Genomic DNA, 15,946 nt, shown 5'->3' on the forward strand with positions numbered 1-15,946 from the left:
GAACTGGGAAAAGTCATATAAAAATCTTTGATCTATAATAATTATTTAATCTCAATTATAAGGAATAATCTACCCTATAAAAACGAAATGTGTTGAATTTGTTTTATATTTGTGCTCATGTGTAATAAATGTCTAAAAAAGCACCATTTTATCCGATTTATGTCTTATTACAAAAAAACAAAAATTAAACAAAATGGTGCTTTTTTAGACATTTATTACACATGAGCACGAATTTAAAATAAATTTAACACATTTCGTTTTTATAGGGATCTAGTTTTTCAGAAAACACAAGTATTAATTTATGCAGGTATCCAGTTGCTATTAAAATTATAAGAAATAATGGTTATAATATTACTCTAAGATAATAACAACTAATTGAAATATAGATTTGAATATAATTTCAATAATTGACATCATATTTGTATTTAATAATATTTAATTCCTTTTACTTTATTGCAAAAACTGTAAAAGTACATAATAAAAGTAATAAAAATGTTTTCTATATTATAACTGATAAATAATTCAACAAATTAACAGAGTTATTAATTTTTAATTATACATTCCAGACATTCAGAATCTTCTTGAACTAAAATTTCAGTAAGTTTGCGACTTGTATAATATGCTTGTGAATGATTTTGTGCAATATAAGCATTTGTTTGTTCCTGCACTAAAGCTTTGTTCGCTTCTACAAATTCCAACATATCATTTTTTAATTGTTTATCAATGTCAGGTACTTCATATTGATAATTTCCATCCCTATTAATTTTATAATATTTATTAATGCATTTAATCCATACAGATATAACGTATTCAAGCGTTGTTATGGTTGGTCTATTAGAAGGATTTGAATCCCAACATTTTTTCATTAAATCTATATAACATTTTGGAGTATTTTTTATAATTTCAGGACGTTCCCCTCTACAAATACTCAAGCTAAGGTGATGGTCATGTGCTTCATGATTAAATGGAGGAATACCCGATGTAAATTCCCACATTATCATTGAACAACTATAAATATCACTTGCTGGAGTATAGGGTTGTTTTCTTAATATTTCAGGCGCCATATAAGGTAAAACTCCATAAATTTCATTAGCTTTATTATCAGAATCTTGTAAATCGCTTATAGGTTTAGATAATCCTAAATCAATAATAAACGATTCATTGCAATTATTTGAGATTAAAATATTACCATCATGAAAATCACCATGAGTTAAATTTGATTCATGAATTACTTTAAGTCCTAATATAATATTTTTCAGTAATTTTAACTTGTCTTGCCATTTGAACTTAATTATATCAGGTAAACATTTTCTCAAACTTCCTTTTTTTGCATAACTCATTACTATTATATAATTTAAATTATTTGGATCTTGGGTAATTCCAAAGAATTGAATAAATTTTGAAAATGATTTTTTCTGACAATTATAATGATATTTCCACTATACATATAATGATAAAAAAAAATTGTTAAATTTTTGCAAAAAAAAAAATTACTATATACCTCATCTAAAAATTTAGTATTTAAACTTGATGAATTATTAAGTGATTTAAGAATGACCTCATAATCTGTTTGCCTATTCCATTGTTGCTTGTCAAAATTCCAACTATAAATAGGTCCATCTGGCCAGATAGCTTTATGAATTTCACTAAATCCTCCTTTATCAAAATAATTGACATTTGAAAATTTATTATAAGGTATCCACTCTAAAATTTCATAGCTGTTTTTAGCATTTATTTGTGCTTCTTGAACAAATTTATCAATAAATTCATTTTCACTAGTCCACTTTGAAAAATCTTGTTGAAATTGTTTAGTATTACATTGTTGGCACCACTGGTAATCAGTATATGGTTGCTTGCATTTATTACATAATTCAACACCATTTTTAAGGTTCATTTTGTTACTTTCTACTGCTTTCTGATGCCAATAAAAAGATTTTTCTAAATTCTTGCCTGTTCCTTTTCCATTTTTGTAGCATATAGCTAAATTATTCATTGCATTTTCATCACCATTTTCTGCTGCTTTTTGAAACCAATAAAATGCTTTTTCTAAATTCTTTTCTGTTCCTTCTCCATTTTTATAGCATATGGCTAAACTATTCATTGCTACTTCCTCACCATTTTCTATTGCTTTTTGATACCAATAAAAGGCTTTTTCTAAATTCTTTTCTGTTCCTTCTCCATTTTTATAACGCATAGCTAAATTAAACATTGCTTTTTCATCACCATTTTCTGCTGCTTTTTGATACCAATAAAAAGCTTTTTCTAAATTCTTTTCTGTTCCTTCTCCATTTTTGTAGCATATTGCTAAATTTTTCATTGCCTTTACATCACCATTTTCTGCTGCTTTTTGACACCAATAAAAAGCTTTTTCTAAATTCTTTTCTGTTCCTTCTCCATCTTTATAATATTTAGATAAATTAAACATTGCATATTCGTCATCATTTTCTGCTGCTTTTTGATACCAATAAAATGCTTTTTCTAAATTCTTTTCTGTTCCTTCTCCATTTTCATAATGTAAGGCTAAATTAAATATTGCCTTAACATGATCCTTTTCTGCTGCTTTTTGACACCAATAAAAGGATTTTCCTAAATTCTTTTCTGTTCCTTCTCCATCTCTGTAACATATAGCTAAATTAAACATTGCATATTCATTATCATTTTCTGCTGCATTTTGGTGCCAATAAAAGGCTTTTTCTAAATTCTTTTCTGTTCCTTCTCCATTTTCATAACGTATAGCTAAATTACACATTGCATTTTTATCACCATTTTCTGCTGCTTTTTGAAACCAATAAAAGGCTTTTTCTAAATTCTTTTCTGTTCCTACTCCATTGTTATAACATATAGCTAAATTAAGCATTGCTGTTTCATTACCATTTTCTGTTGCTTTCTTGTACCAATAAAAGGCTTTTTCTAAATTCTTTGCTGTTCCCTTTCCAACTTCATAACATACGGCTAACTTAAACATTGCCTCTTTGACACCAACTTCTGCTGCATTTTGATACCAATAAAAGGCTTTTTCTAAATTCTTTCCTGTTCCTTCTCCATTTTCGTAACATATAGCTGAATTAAGCATTGCTGTTTGATAACCATTTTCTGCTGCTTTTTGAAACCAATAAAAGGCTTTTTCTAAATTCTTTTTTGTTCCTTCTCCATTTATATAACATATGGCCAAATTAAACATTGCTTTTTCATCACCATTTTCTGCTGCTTTTTGATACCAATATAAGGCTTTTTCTATATTCTTTTCTATTCCTTTTCCATTTTTATAACATATGGCCAAATTAAACATTGCATCTATATTACCATTTTCTGCTGCTTTTTGAAACCAATATAAGGCTTTTCCTAAATTCCTTTCTATTCCTTCTCCATTTATATAACATATGGCCAAATTAAACATTGCACCAATATTACCATTTTCTGCTGCTTTTTGATACCAATATAAGGCTTTTTTTAAATTCTTTTCTGTTCCTTTTCCATTTATATAACATATGGCTAAATTGAATATTGCTGTTTCATTACCATTTTCTACTGCTTTTTGATACCAATAAAAGGATTTCTCTAAATTCTTTTTTGTTCCTTTTCCATCTTCATAACATTTGGCTAAATAAAACATTGCTATTTCACTAACATTTTCTGCTGCTTTTTGAAACCAATAAAAGGCTTTTTCTAAATTCTTTTCTGTTCCTTCTCCATTGTTATAATATACGGCTAAATTACACATTGCATTTCCATCACCATTTTCTGCTGCTTTTTGATACCAATAAAAGGCTTTTTCTAAATTCTTTGCTGTTCCTTCTCCATTGTTATAATGTAATAAAGCTAAATTAAACATTGCTTTTTCATTACCATTTTCTGCTGCTTTTTGACACCAATAAAAGGATTTTTCTAAATTCTTTTCTGTTACTTTTCCATCTCTGTAATATATAGCTAAATTAAACATTGCATATTTGTAATCATTTTCTGCTGCTTTTTGATACCAATAAAAGGCTTTTTCTGAATTCTTTTCTGTTCCTATTCTATTTTCATAACATATGGCCAAATTAAACATTGCTTTTTCATTACCATTTTCTGCTGCTTTTTGATACCAATAAAAGGCTTTTTTAAAACTCTTTTCTGTTCCTTTTCCAGTTATATAACATGTGGTTAAACTATTAATTGCATCACTATGACCATTTTCTGCTGCTTTTTGATACCAATAAAAAGCTTTTTCTAAATTCTTTTCTGTTACATCTCCATTTTCATAACATGTGGCTAAATTAAACATTGATACTTTATTACCTAAAGAATTAACATATTCTTTACAGCAAATTTCTTTGGTAAAAGGTTTATTGCAATATGAACAATTTTTGGAGTTTACTGTATTGGTATCTTTATGTGGGATTTTTGATTCACTAAATTTTGTTTCCATCTGGCTGTTTTGGAAATTTTTTTTAACAATACTTTTTTTTTATTCAATATTTCATAAATACCAAAGTAGGAGTTTTAATAAGAAAATTTGGGGTTATATTTTTACCGATGCACTGATTTGCATTGAAAATTTCCTTAATTCATATTTTGTGTAACAACTGTGGCTGTATTTGTGGCTCATATGACTTAAGTAACAATAATATTAAAACGCTTCCATCCAGCCCTACTGTGAGACTGCGCTTATAAAGTAAGCATGGTATGCTCCCACCCATACATAGCATCATGCTGCTCTAACAAAAATACCAAAAAAAGTAAAGAAATGAATATGGATGAGATGAAGAAAGGGAAGCAGGGAAAGAAAAGAAGGAATGAAGAGGGAGTGTGTGTGAAAGAGGAACGGAATGATATATTAACCCGGCAAAAAAAATTTTTTTATAAATCTTTTTTAAGGGGAAAAAGATAAAAAATTGCGAAGTAGGAATTAAAAGAGAAAATGAGAGGAAAGAGAAGGAACGGAAAGAGTAAGATGAAAGAGAACGAGGAAAAAAAGAAGATGAGAGAGAAAAGTGAATAAATGAAATATAACTACGAGTAAAAGAGACTTTTGTATAAATTTGGTTTGATTATTACCCATACGTAAAGTCTCTATAATCAAATTATGTCATGATTACAATATTTCCCGCGAAAGAGATGATTATTGATCTTGTATGTGTACAATGAAAAAATCTGCCGATCTTCAAAATTGAGGGCTCTAAAAAATTTTTTCGTCGAAACAAAAGAGATTTAAACACGCGCATAGTTGATCAAGGACCGCTTAAGACCTTTAAGTTACGATAACTTTTATAAAATTTGTTGAGATTTTTTACGTTTAACAAACGTTTGGTTTATTATTGGTTATTTACGCCAAATCATCAGCATAAATATCATACTTTTATATACTATTTTCGATTATATAGTTATCAGATACGATTTTGAAAACCTGTACGGTACTGTTGATCATTTTTCCAAAATTTCAAAAATTCCGTACCGTACCGTATTATATATATTATATATATTAGAATAAGTACAGTACGGTTGATTTTTTTTTATATATCCAAATAACTACAGACATTAATGTCCAAATAACACCATAGTAAATGGACGTTGTTGTTCAAATAACCACCATAATTAAATGGACCATTTAACTATGCATTGCGGCGGATTTATGAAATTTGGCAAAAACCCTGCTGCGCCCTCGGGAATTAAAATTGACTTACAGAAACATTAAGCTTTTTAAAAAATGTCAAATATGACGCACCTTTAACACTGGAAAAATTGGTTAGGTAACGGAAAAATTGGTTAGACGCAAGATTTGGGGTACAAAAAATTTTTTTAGGGCTCATTTTTGACCGTTCACTAATAAATTTGGGAAATTTGGTGACTAAAAGACTGTCAAATATCCATTTAATTTGACATGACGGACAAATTTAGGGTATTTCATAAATCCGCCGTGATGGGTGGTTATTTGGACAATAATGTCCGTAGTTATTTGGACATATAAAAAAAAATTAACTGTACCGTACTGTACTGGCTCTAATATTATTATATATAGTACGGTACGGTACGGAATTTTTTGGAAATTTGATCAACAGATTTGCAAATTCGTACTGACGCAATAACTATTATTTATAAAACACCTTATTCTTTTTACCGCAATTCTACTTATAGGCTGTAAAAAAATATATATATTTATATGCATTAGGATTATGAAGGTATAGATGCTCATTCAAAATAATAGTATAAGATATTATTAATACAGTTCACCCTCGCTATAGTGAAGCTCTTGGCTGAAGGTTAAGATTCATTATATTAAGGGATTCATTATATTAAGGGATTCACTATAGCGAAGGTGAACTGTATTAAGAATTATTATTTATATAGAAAATCCGTACCTGAGCTTTTCTTTACTATAGCAAATTATTCATTATATAAAAATTCACTATAGCGAGGGTGAACTGTACTTCAAATTCAATCGTCTAATGTAGTCAGGTTTTATTTTAAACCCCTAATATAAATATATTAAATTATTTACTAATTAATTATATTTTATTAACGATTTCTTGGTGATAGTGTACTTCAAAGTCCTGAAATGTTAATGGTGTCAGTTTTATGTTATAAATTGCAGATAATAATGTTTTCTATCTTGTAGAAATAGTATATGATTTATGAATGATGAGTTTAGCAAATGTAATTTGAATTTCTTTTGATAAAAATAAGCTTATAAACTTTGAATCAAAAAATTTGTTCATGATAACAAACTACTTTATTACTGCGGTATTAGATTTATATATTGTAATGGGTTATGTATGTATATGGATTTCATCGTAATGTAAACCATCATAGAATCAAACGTAAAACGCAATCAATATCTTACATTTTTATTAAATATCTGAACTTTTTAATGATGCACTTGCATTTATCTTTTTGAATTAAAAGAGTCCCGCATTGGACGACGTCACGTGAGGACAGAAATTCACGTGATCGATCATTTTCATAGTAGACAACTAGACATATACAATCTTCGCTTCGCTCCGAACAATAATATCAATTATCGTTCTTGTTTTTTTTACCAATATTATTATTGTTGCTACATAAGTGCATTTACAAATGCGCAATATTTTAAAAAGAAATAAATAAGTAATGATTTACTATTGATTTTATATGACTTTGTTACATTTTTTATTGTATCATTTGTAAATAAAAATTTTAAGCCCGAATCATTATTACAAAAATTTCTAAGACTAAATAAATAAATAAATATGATATAACAGATAATATGTAAACTTTATTTACATCTATATAAAAATTGTCCTCTAGTACAATAATAATAAAATTTTAACTAAATCTAAAAATGAAATTATTAAATAATATTCATAACTAAATCACGAACTTTCATTAAAAAGTTTGTAGTCTTTAGTACACTATTTCTAATAATAAGACCAAAATATCCAACTGGTGTAATGTGATTTATTGTAGCGTCTCTAGATTTTAACACATCAACAGGTGCTCGTTTTAACATTTTATTTTCATATTCTTTAATACAAGAAATATAATTCTCCGGGGAATAGTTAAGTAACGCTTGAGAAAGAGCTTCAGCATCTTGAATAGCATGTGTTGTTCCTAATCCTAATAAAGGACTCATAGCATGTGCTGCATCTCCAATTAATGTAACTCGGCTACTTGTCCACGAATTAATAGTTAATGGATTGATATCTCGTATTTGTCTTCGTTGTATTGGATTATAAGTTTTAAATGGATAATTTTCTGACTCTTTTGGAACTGCTTTAGGAGCTAAATCCCATAGTTCTAATAAAATATCTGTCATTTCATTCTCTGGCCTTAATTTTCGAATCATATTTTTAACATGTTCAACAACTGATGCAGGATTATTATCATCAACTTTAATTTTTTCAGTTTCATCATTATCTAATTCACTGGAATAGAAATATGCTATTGTTGTTCTATAATGAAGTTCATCAGAATTGTTTTTATTCTCGTAATTTTGTTCTTGTTCAATTGAAATTAAACGAAATGCAATGAGTGTTGCATCTCCATTTAATCCAAGTGTTTTTTGAACTAAACTATTTCCACTAGTTTTAGTTAGCCTGTCCATTAGATGTTTAGGCACAACGATATTTGCAACAACATAAGTTGCTCCAATATCGTTAATTTGTAATTCCGGTAATTTTTGCTTTCGAACTAAAGAAAAAAAAATACATATTAATTATTAGTCAAACAATAAAATAAATAATATTTTATTTTAATAAATTAAATCTTGAATTTTTACCTGGAGAATTAACTCCACTTGCATCAACTAAAATGTCACAAAATTCTTGTGAACCGTCCTCGAAATTTACCCAAACACCTTCGTTAGTTTCTACATATCTGACAAGCTTTTTACCCCATTGAACTGGAACATTTTCTAATAAAACATCTCTAAGTCTATCACGATAAGCAACAGTCATTGATAGAAAACGATCGGGAGTTTCTGCGATTTCATAAATATTTTTAAATTGTTTAAATGGGGGTCTTAATAAAAGATTTCCCTCGTGATCATTAGCTGAAACTCCATGATGTTCTACATCAGGAACTGGGTTTGGAATTGCTTTTGGAAGGTTCAAAGCGACTGAGGATGGAATACAATTCATAAGTGATCGAAATCCATGAGATGTAAATCCTACATGATAACCTTGCCATCGATCTAATGTTTTTAACACGAAATTGAGTTAGTCACGTGATATTGTTAATGAAAGGATAATTATAAAAATTCATACAAATTATTTACCTTTAGGACCAGATTCTCGTTCAAAAATCTTTACATTGAATTCTTTTTTATCTTTATTTTTTATCAAAGAATGATAAAGAGTAAGCCCTCCTGGACCTGCACCGATAATAATTACAGTTGGAACTTTTTCTTGATACATTTTCGGTATAGTATTATTTTCTTTTTTAAAATTTTTAATTTTAATTTTTTGTAAAATTTTGATAAGAATTGTTTGAATGTATTATTTTAAAAAAATTTAATTTTTTCTTGATGAATTCTAACATGAAAATTGTGGAATATTTATAATAAAAATGATCTTGACGAAATTGACCTAAATTTAACCGAAATTTACCCGAAATTTACCCGAAATTTACCCGAAACTTGATCGACATTTAACCGAAATTTAACCGAAATTTAAACTGAGATATTTTTCCAAAATTTATCCGAGTTGCATGAGAACAACACATACTGTACAGTGTACACCTTATTTTACAAATTCAAACTTTCCCATAGAGATAATCAATACTGTACCTTATTATTTGAATAATTTGTTCGTTTAATTCTTAATTTGTTAGACTTATTTTCGCTGATGAAAATTTTAACAGGCAGAATTGAAGTATATTTAAAATAAATTGAAACGAACATATTTTAAATGTTAAAAGTTCGCATTATTAAGATTATTAAAACAATCGATTAATTTAAAGGTAGAATTACACAATTCAAAATTTTATATTACTGTATATGGTATCTTGATATCCCTTTGTGTTCTTTGTGTTTCAAATATGATGATCATTTTATTCATCATTGTATCATTCATTCATTAGCCATATCGTCATTCATTCATTAGCCATATTTAACATCATTATAATTTGAATAAAATTCCTAAATATGTAAGGAAAATTATGTAAATACCACCATTCCTGGCAGCCAGAGCTATAATCTGTTCGGATTACATGACTTCCTGCTAGTATTGTCAATAGCTTATCTAATCATATAGAGGCGGGAAAGCTTATCTTTACTACTTATGTATTATTAATTATTAGGCCACACAAATTTTGATTTTTCGGTCCCGGGTCAATTTTGTAAAACTTCGAAAAAAAATTTTATATATTGTTTATTAAAATTTGTCAGGTAAACATTTTTAAAAATTGAAAAAAAAATTTTTATACGTTTTTTGTATTTTTTAAGGATTCATGTAAAATTTTCTATTATAAAAAACAAAAAATAAAACTTGGGTTGCAGTTGAGGTGCACATTGGAAAAATCAATGGTATATTGTTTATAAGAAAATTTAGTAAAGGTCGTGGTTTTTCTATTTTTGTTATTGTTCGGTGTGAAAATTTTATTTTTAAGTGGATATAGAGTGACGTTATGATGCTGATGATGATAGAGCCTATGGAAGCGGAGATTACCGCAATAGCGATAGCTCACATGGGTCAAGGATATAGAAGACAAAATAAACAAGACGATTGACAAGACCGGTCAAATAAAATTTTAGATTCTATAACGGATTATATATATATAAATTTTCAATACGTAAATTTTATAGTACTGAATATATTTATTAGTTCATTAAAATCAGCTCTAGTGGCAAAATATTGCGCAAACTACACCGTATACTAAGGTACTCGGTATTCAACTTTTTTAGCACAAGTAATTGTTCACGCATAACTGATAACTGATCCGTAAGCTCTTCATTCGTATTCTAAAATAAAATATTATATATCCTTGCAGCCTCAAGTTCTCTTTGGTTTCTTCTAGCTTTTCTTTCCAATCCTTCCTTTTGAGTTACAGTAGCTTTTTGTACATTATCTCCCAATTTGATTGTTGAGAAAAATAATAAAAAATAAATTAAGCTTCAAATTTGTTAAATTCACAAATAATTGTAATTTCTCTACTGTCAACGATTGTCATCAAATAAGAAAAAATTATTTGTTAATAGTTCATCACGAACTTGCTTATTTGCACCATTCGACATTATATTATTCAAACATTGACAAGTAATTTATTACGCCCAATAATTTGATCACTATATAATAAAAAAATTCTTCCGACATTTCCATATAAATAATTTGCGCCCAATCTATCCCATATTTATTATGGTTATTAATTTGGTTGTTGCACGTTTTCCAATTTGTGTGGCTAATCCGATTCCGGCTAATGAAATTTTGATCGGATATTTTTTTTCTTGCTAATGAGATAATTCAAAGTTTAATTTGAAAAAAAAAAATATTTTTAAATTAGTTTTTTTTTTTCAACTGAAAAATAATTTTATCTTTTATTTTTAATAAAACTTAAATATTTAATAATTTTAATAATTTTCAAATTTTACGTAATATTTAATATACGTATGAACCAAATAATAATAATAATTTAAATACTATATTTTAAAATTTTACTAATTAGCGATGGAATATAGGAAATATTTAAGGGAAGCTCATTTGTCTCCGATTTTTCGCTAAAATGATTTATTAAATTTAAGACCATTGATCCTGGTGCAAAGCAACGGGTGACTGTTAGCTTAAAAAAAAGAAAATTAAGAAATTTTACTGATTTTATCGAGTATAGAAAACAGCTACTATTTCTTTCCTGGTTTGTATGGTTTGTGCGTTAGATTTAGATTACGATTTGATTACAGAGTAACGCTCCTCACGAATTCGTGTCTTATTTATATAAAAAAATGTAATAATGAAAAATTATGTATAATTTATTACGATATTTTGTATTATAGATTGTTTAATCAATTTAATATTCATCAATTTCATCATGATAATAGTATTACGCTCATGTAATAGTTATTATGAGGAAAAAATATTTTTTCTTGATTAAAATCATGATAGCAATGGAGATTCCACATGAAATATGTATATTCTGTTATTTCTGTGTATTCTTCTGAATGAAGAATTTTTTCATGAAAATTAATTGCGTGAAAATGTACCTTTTTGATTTAATAAATAACATAACGTAAATTATGTAAAATGTGATGAAAGCAATGGTACGAATGGGCCTTCAACTCATGGTAGTTGACACAGTTATTAAACCCAATCGTAACTCCGTAGCAACCTCACTTGGATATGAGTTCCAAGGTCAAGATAAAGACGATGATATTAACTATGTGAAAGAAGTTCTTGTATATTATATTGAAGAAGTTGAACATATCATTGTCATTGGGGGCGCTACGTTGGACTTCTTTTATGGACTGCTTCGTCCGCGTGTTTGACTCGGATGCTATGAACAGCTTGTTATGGTTTCATGGTGATTATTCTAAAATATTGGAAAGAGAGGAAAAGGGACTTAAAAACGGCCGGGAGTGTCATGGTTTTTGTAGAGTCCGAAGGAATTGCTATTGAAACTAAGAGTGGTATGTGCGAATTTCGCTCATATTTTTATTAATATATCTTAAACTATTATATCTATTTCTTCACTTTAACTTTCTTGTTGAAGAAACCAAAAAGAAGTTGAAAACGAAAAGCTCAAGAAAGAAACGTTATCACTGATTTGGTGTTTGCGTGTACTTTTGATTGATTTTTTTTACGATCATATGATGATGCTAAGAATACAAAATCAAAATTTTATTTTGAAACGTAAAAAAGCGATTAATATTTTTACAACAAGCGTAAAGAACATATTTTATTTTTTTTTCCATGTACGATACAACTAAGCTGTAATTTTCTAGAGTGAATAACCTTATTTTAATTAGTAATTAATTAACTTTAGATAATTGTAATCAATAAAATGTTAATCAATCTTTAGTAGCAAAAAAATAATAAATCGAACATTAACCATAACATGTCGGCCCTGTTCTGAACGAATCATTCTTTATAAGAAAAGATATTTTGCTATATACAACTAATCAACTACTAATATTAAACAGAAAATATACATAATATCTCAAATAAATAATTTCATGGATCGTTTCGAATATATTTTCTAAATTGACTATCATAAAGTAACACAAGCAAACAATGTTATTTCAAGTTTCAATGACAAATTTATTTTTTGTTTATCCCCAACAATATAAACTTAGATTAATTGTTCATAGTATTACATAGAAGGGCATAGATTTTACCCAGGGATATAAAGTATTGGCCCACATAGTACCAAACCGAACGATTATTGGTTCGCAAGAAGAATTGATTTTATGGGTTACCACCTTCCAGGTTAAAATCCGTGAATTTCTTTGGCGTGTGGCTTAATTATTCTCCAAATCGGTTACTTGGGTTTTAATTCATCAATTAGAAAATTCTTATCTCGATTTAGTTAATAAAATGAATCTTCAAATTTTTGTGTATTATAAAAAAAGAATTAATGTACTGAAAAAGTAACGCTTTACTAAATCTGGCATAAAAAAATCGATCTGATAAAATGATTGTTGCATAAAAAAATTAAGCAATCATAAATCTGCACGATACAATTGCTCAAAAAATTATTGCAAAAAAAAAAGTGAAAATAATTATGCAAAAAAATGCAAAGTTACAAAATTTATAAAGAAAATTAAACGTAAAAAAATATATATAGCAAAAAAATAAAATTATGCTAAAAAAAAAATACTCCCGATCATTGTGATCATTGAATGATTGGATTTTATACTTTTTTTAATTTACCCAATTCAAGTGCTTGGGAAAATACAGATAACCAAATTTTCAGCATAAATACAAATTTTTTTTGTAAATCTTTATTTCACAGATTCCATCAATGGAGACGCGTCGTTCCATTTCATCATTATCAACTGAATCACGTCTTTCAGAAGTGACAAGTGCAGAAGCGTCAAATTCTACCCGAATTGATGATGAAAAAAAAAAGGATGAAAGTGTAAATAATAATATTTTTTCATTCCTTCTTTAATCAATTCTATAGGAAGAATAAACAAGATTTTGGGAAACGATAATATAAATAGTACAAATTCATCCATTATTTTAACAAAAAACTGAAACATTGGACTTTTCGAGATTTTTGACAGTTGGATTATAGAAAATGTAGATGAATACAAGAAAGGTGCAGCCCATAAATTTTTTTATAAAAAATTAAGAATTCCATCAAGCAAAAGGTTCAAAAGTGCTAAAAAATTATTAAATGATAAAAAGTAAGTAATTTTGAAGTTTTTAATTATGGTTTACTGTTTTTGGTCATTCTGGCTTGACTTTGATAGAGGAATTTTGTATTTACATTTTTTTATCAATTTTTTATAAAATCTCAAGAATACAAATCAGTTCTGGAAAACGATGAAACTTCTGAGGCCGAAGAGCGAACTTTGGCAATAGAAGAAAGGAAATTAGTTATCAGAGAGCAAATGGCCAAAGTTTGCTTTAAAATGGCAAATATAGAAAATGAGCAAGAAGCTAGAAAAGAGCGAACTTTAGCCATAGAAGAAAGAAAATTAGTTATCAGGGAGCAAACAGCCAAAGTTCGCAAAGAGCAAGAAGCTAGAAGTAAGATAAAATTTTTTATCATCAATACAAATGCAATAAATGCAATAAATGTCTTTTCCCCAACTTCTCATCTATTTAACAGCCATAAAGGAAACTTTAACACTCCAAAAAAAACAAAGAAAATACACTTTTCATTTATTTCCTTTTTAATCACTTTACAATTTTCCTTTATTTTTCAAATTTCTCTAATTACTTTAAAAAAATTTAGTAGTAGTTTACAAATTATAGTGTAACAAAAAATTACTGTGTAATACAATAAATAAATCATAATAAATCATAATCTCTTCTATTCGAATGATTTTTTTTTTCATTATAAAATAAAGACAACATTAAATATTTTTGGATCTCATTTTTATAATCGATTAATCGATTATATAATAGAAATCAATACTTTTATCGATATTTCCAAATTCTTGTACGACACAATATTGTATTATAAAGATAAAACTAGAAAGATAATAAAATATACGAAAAATAATTAAATTATTTAAATATGTTATCCATAAAATATAAGGTACAAATTTTTTATTTGCCATTTTTTTTTCTTTTGCAATTATACAAAAAATGAAGTGTCTTATATTTTTAATTAATTATAAAACATGCGATTTTAATAGTGATGATCTTTATAGCCGTAAAAATTCATTATTTTCAACCTTGTTATTGGTCATCAGATTATCAAATATTTAAGACATTTTCACTTTTTCTAATTTAATTATTAAATATTAATGAATCTCATTCACGCTTACATTTTTGTATTATCCTTATTAGAATTTATCACAGCATGTCTTTACATTTTTCATCAAAATTTCCTATTAAAAACCTGTCTTAATCTTAGATGGGAGTAATTTAAATGATAATGTAAATGATGTGTATCAGTTGTTCGTTTTCAAAATGGTAAGGAATTGATTAGAGCTAATCAAAATGAGTCTGAAAATTATTTAAAATGTGGAATTCGAATATGAATTTAAAAATCTCAAAATTATATTCGAACCTCAACTCATTCGAATCTCAAATCTCAACTGGTATTCAAATATTTTTCTTCGAATCTAGCCTATTTACTGTCGACTAGATTACCATAATACAGTCAGACCTCTATTTACCGATAATTGCCTGTACCGATTACAATTAATAAGAAAACCTCGTTGTACCGATATTATATATAGTTTCACGATGTAACAATTGTAACATGTACCGATACTTTTCTTTGCCCCTTTATTACATAGTAAGATGTTACACTGATCTTAATTCGGGTCACACTATAAATTTGGCCAGAGTTAACATCTAAATCATATGACATTTTAATATATGAGATTTTATTGGCTATCTGGAGTTTGCATAATGCTGGCAAGAATTGGATTTTGGCCCGCATTATGATTCACTGATGATATGTAGCGATAATTTGATATACCGATATATTTTTTCCAAAACAATAGTATCGGTACATAACATAGAGGTCCGACTGTACCATTAAATATATTGGCTAAATGTTGTGAAATTTATTTATTAATTGTTTAATTATATAATAAAATCTTTTCTAATAATTAAATTAGAATAAATTAAAGAGTATAATGCCTTTTTATCTATGGGAAACTTATTAATCAACATTATGGGCCAGAAAAGATCTCTCCAAACTTGCATCTATGTTTACATATGGTATTTGCGAATGTACATTTGACTATGGCACTACATTCATTTTGGTGATTGAATTATATAGACGATAACTATTTATTATTAAACCGGCTGAAACAGTTTTCCACAAATAAAATCTTAATTAAAAATTTCATCATAATATCAACATTTGTTTTCGA

At 27.5% G+C, this 15,946-nt stretch overlaps 4 protein-coding genes across 4 annotated transcripts; 2 read left to right on the plus strand and 2 right to left on the minus strand.

Moving 5' to 3' along the window:
• Window positions 1-542: 542 nt before the first annotated feature.
• On the minus strand, window positions 543-4,408 carry OCT59_009378 (uncharacterized protein; the record flags this gene model as incomplete). Its single annotated transcript, XM_066133511.1, has 2 exons — window positions 543-871; window positions 1,819-4,408. 2 exons carry the CDS (start codon window positions 4,406-4,408, stop codon window positions 543-545), a joined length of 2,919 nt encoding a protein of 972 aa, XP_065999945.1.
• A 2,898-nt stretch (window positions 4,409-7,306) lies between these two features.
• OCT59_009379 (uncharacterized protein) lies at window positions 7,307-8,870 on the minus strand (the record flags this gene model as incomplete). The annotated part of the gene is made up of 3 exons (XM_025327524.1): window positions 7,307-8,145; window positions 8,234-8,647; window positions 8,732-8,870. 3 exons carry the CDS (start codon window positions 8,868-8,870, stop codon window positions 7,307-7,309), a joined length of 1,392 nt encoding a protein of 463 aa, XP_025170811.1.
• A 2,822-nt stretch (window positions 8,871-11,692) lies between these two features.
• On the plus strand, window positions 11,693-11,929 carry OCT59_009380 (uncharacterized protein; the record flags this gene model as incomplete). Its single annotated transcript, XM_066133512.1, has 1 exon — window positions 11,693-11,929. The coding sequence occupies one exon, from the start codon at window positions 11,693-11,695 to the stop codon at window positions 11,927-11,929; it is 237 nt and encodes a 78-aa protein (XP_065999946.1).
• A 1,475-nt stretch (window positions 11,930-13,404) lies between these two features.
• OCT59_009381 (uncharacterized protein) lies at window positions 13,405-14,288 on the plus strand (the record flags this gene model as incomplete). Its single annotated transcript, XM_066133513.1, has 3 exons — window positions 13,405-13,521; window positions 13,859-14,138; window positions 14,221-14,288. 3 exons carry the CDS (start codon window positions 13,405-13,407, stop codon window positions 14,286-14,288), a joined length of 465 nt encoding a protein of 154 aa, XP_065999947.1.
• Between the last annotated feature and the right edge of the window lie 1,658 nt (window positions 14,289-15,946).

The sequence above is a fragment of the Rhizophagus irregularis genome, chromosome 17, assembly GCF_026210795.1.
Source record: "Rhizophagus irregularis chromosome 17, complete sequence".
NCBI classification, from domain to species: domain Eukaryota; kingdom Fungi; phylum Glomeromycota; class Glomeromycetes; order Glomerales; family Glomeraceae; genus Rhizophagus; species Rhizophagus irregularis.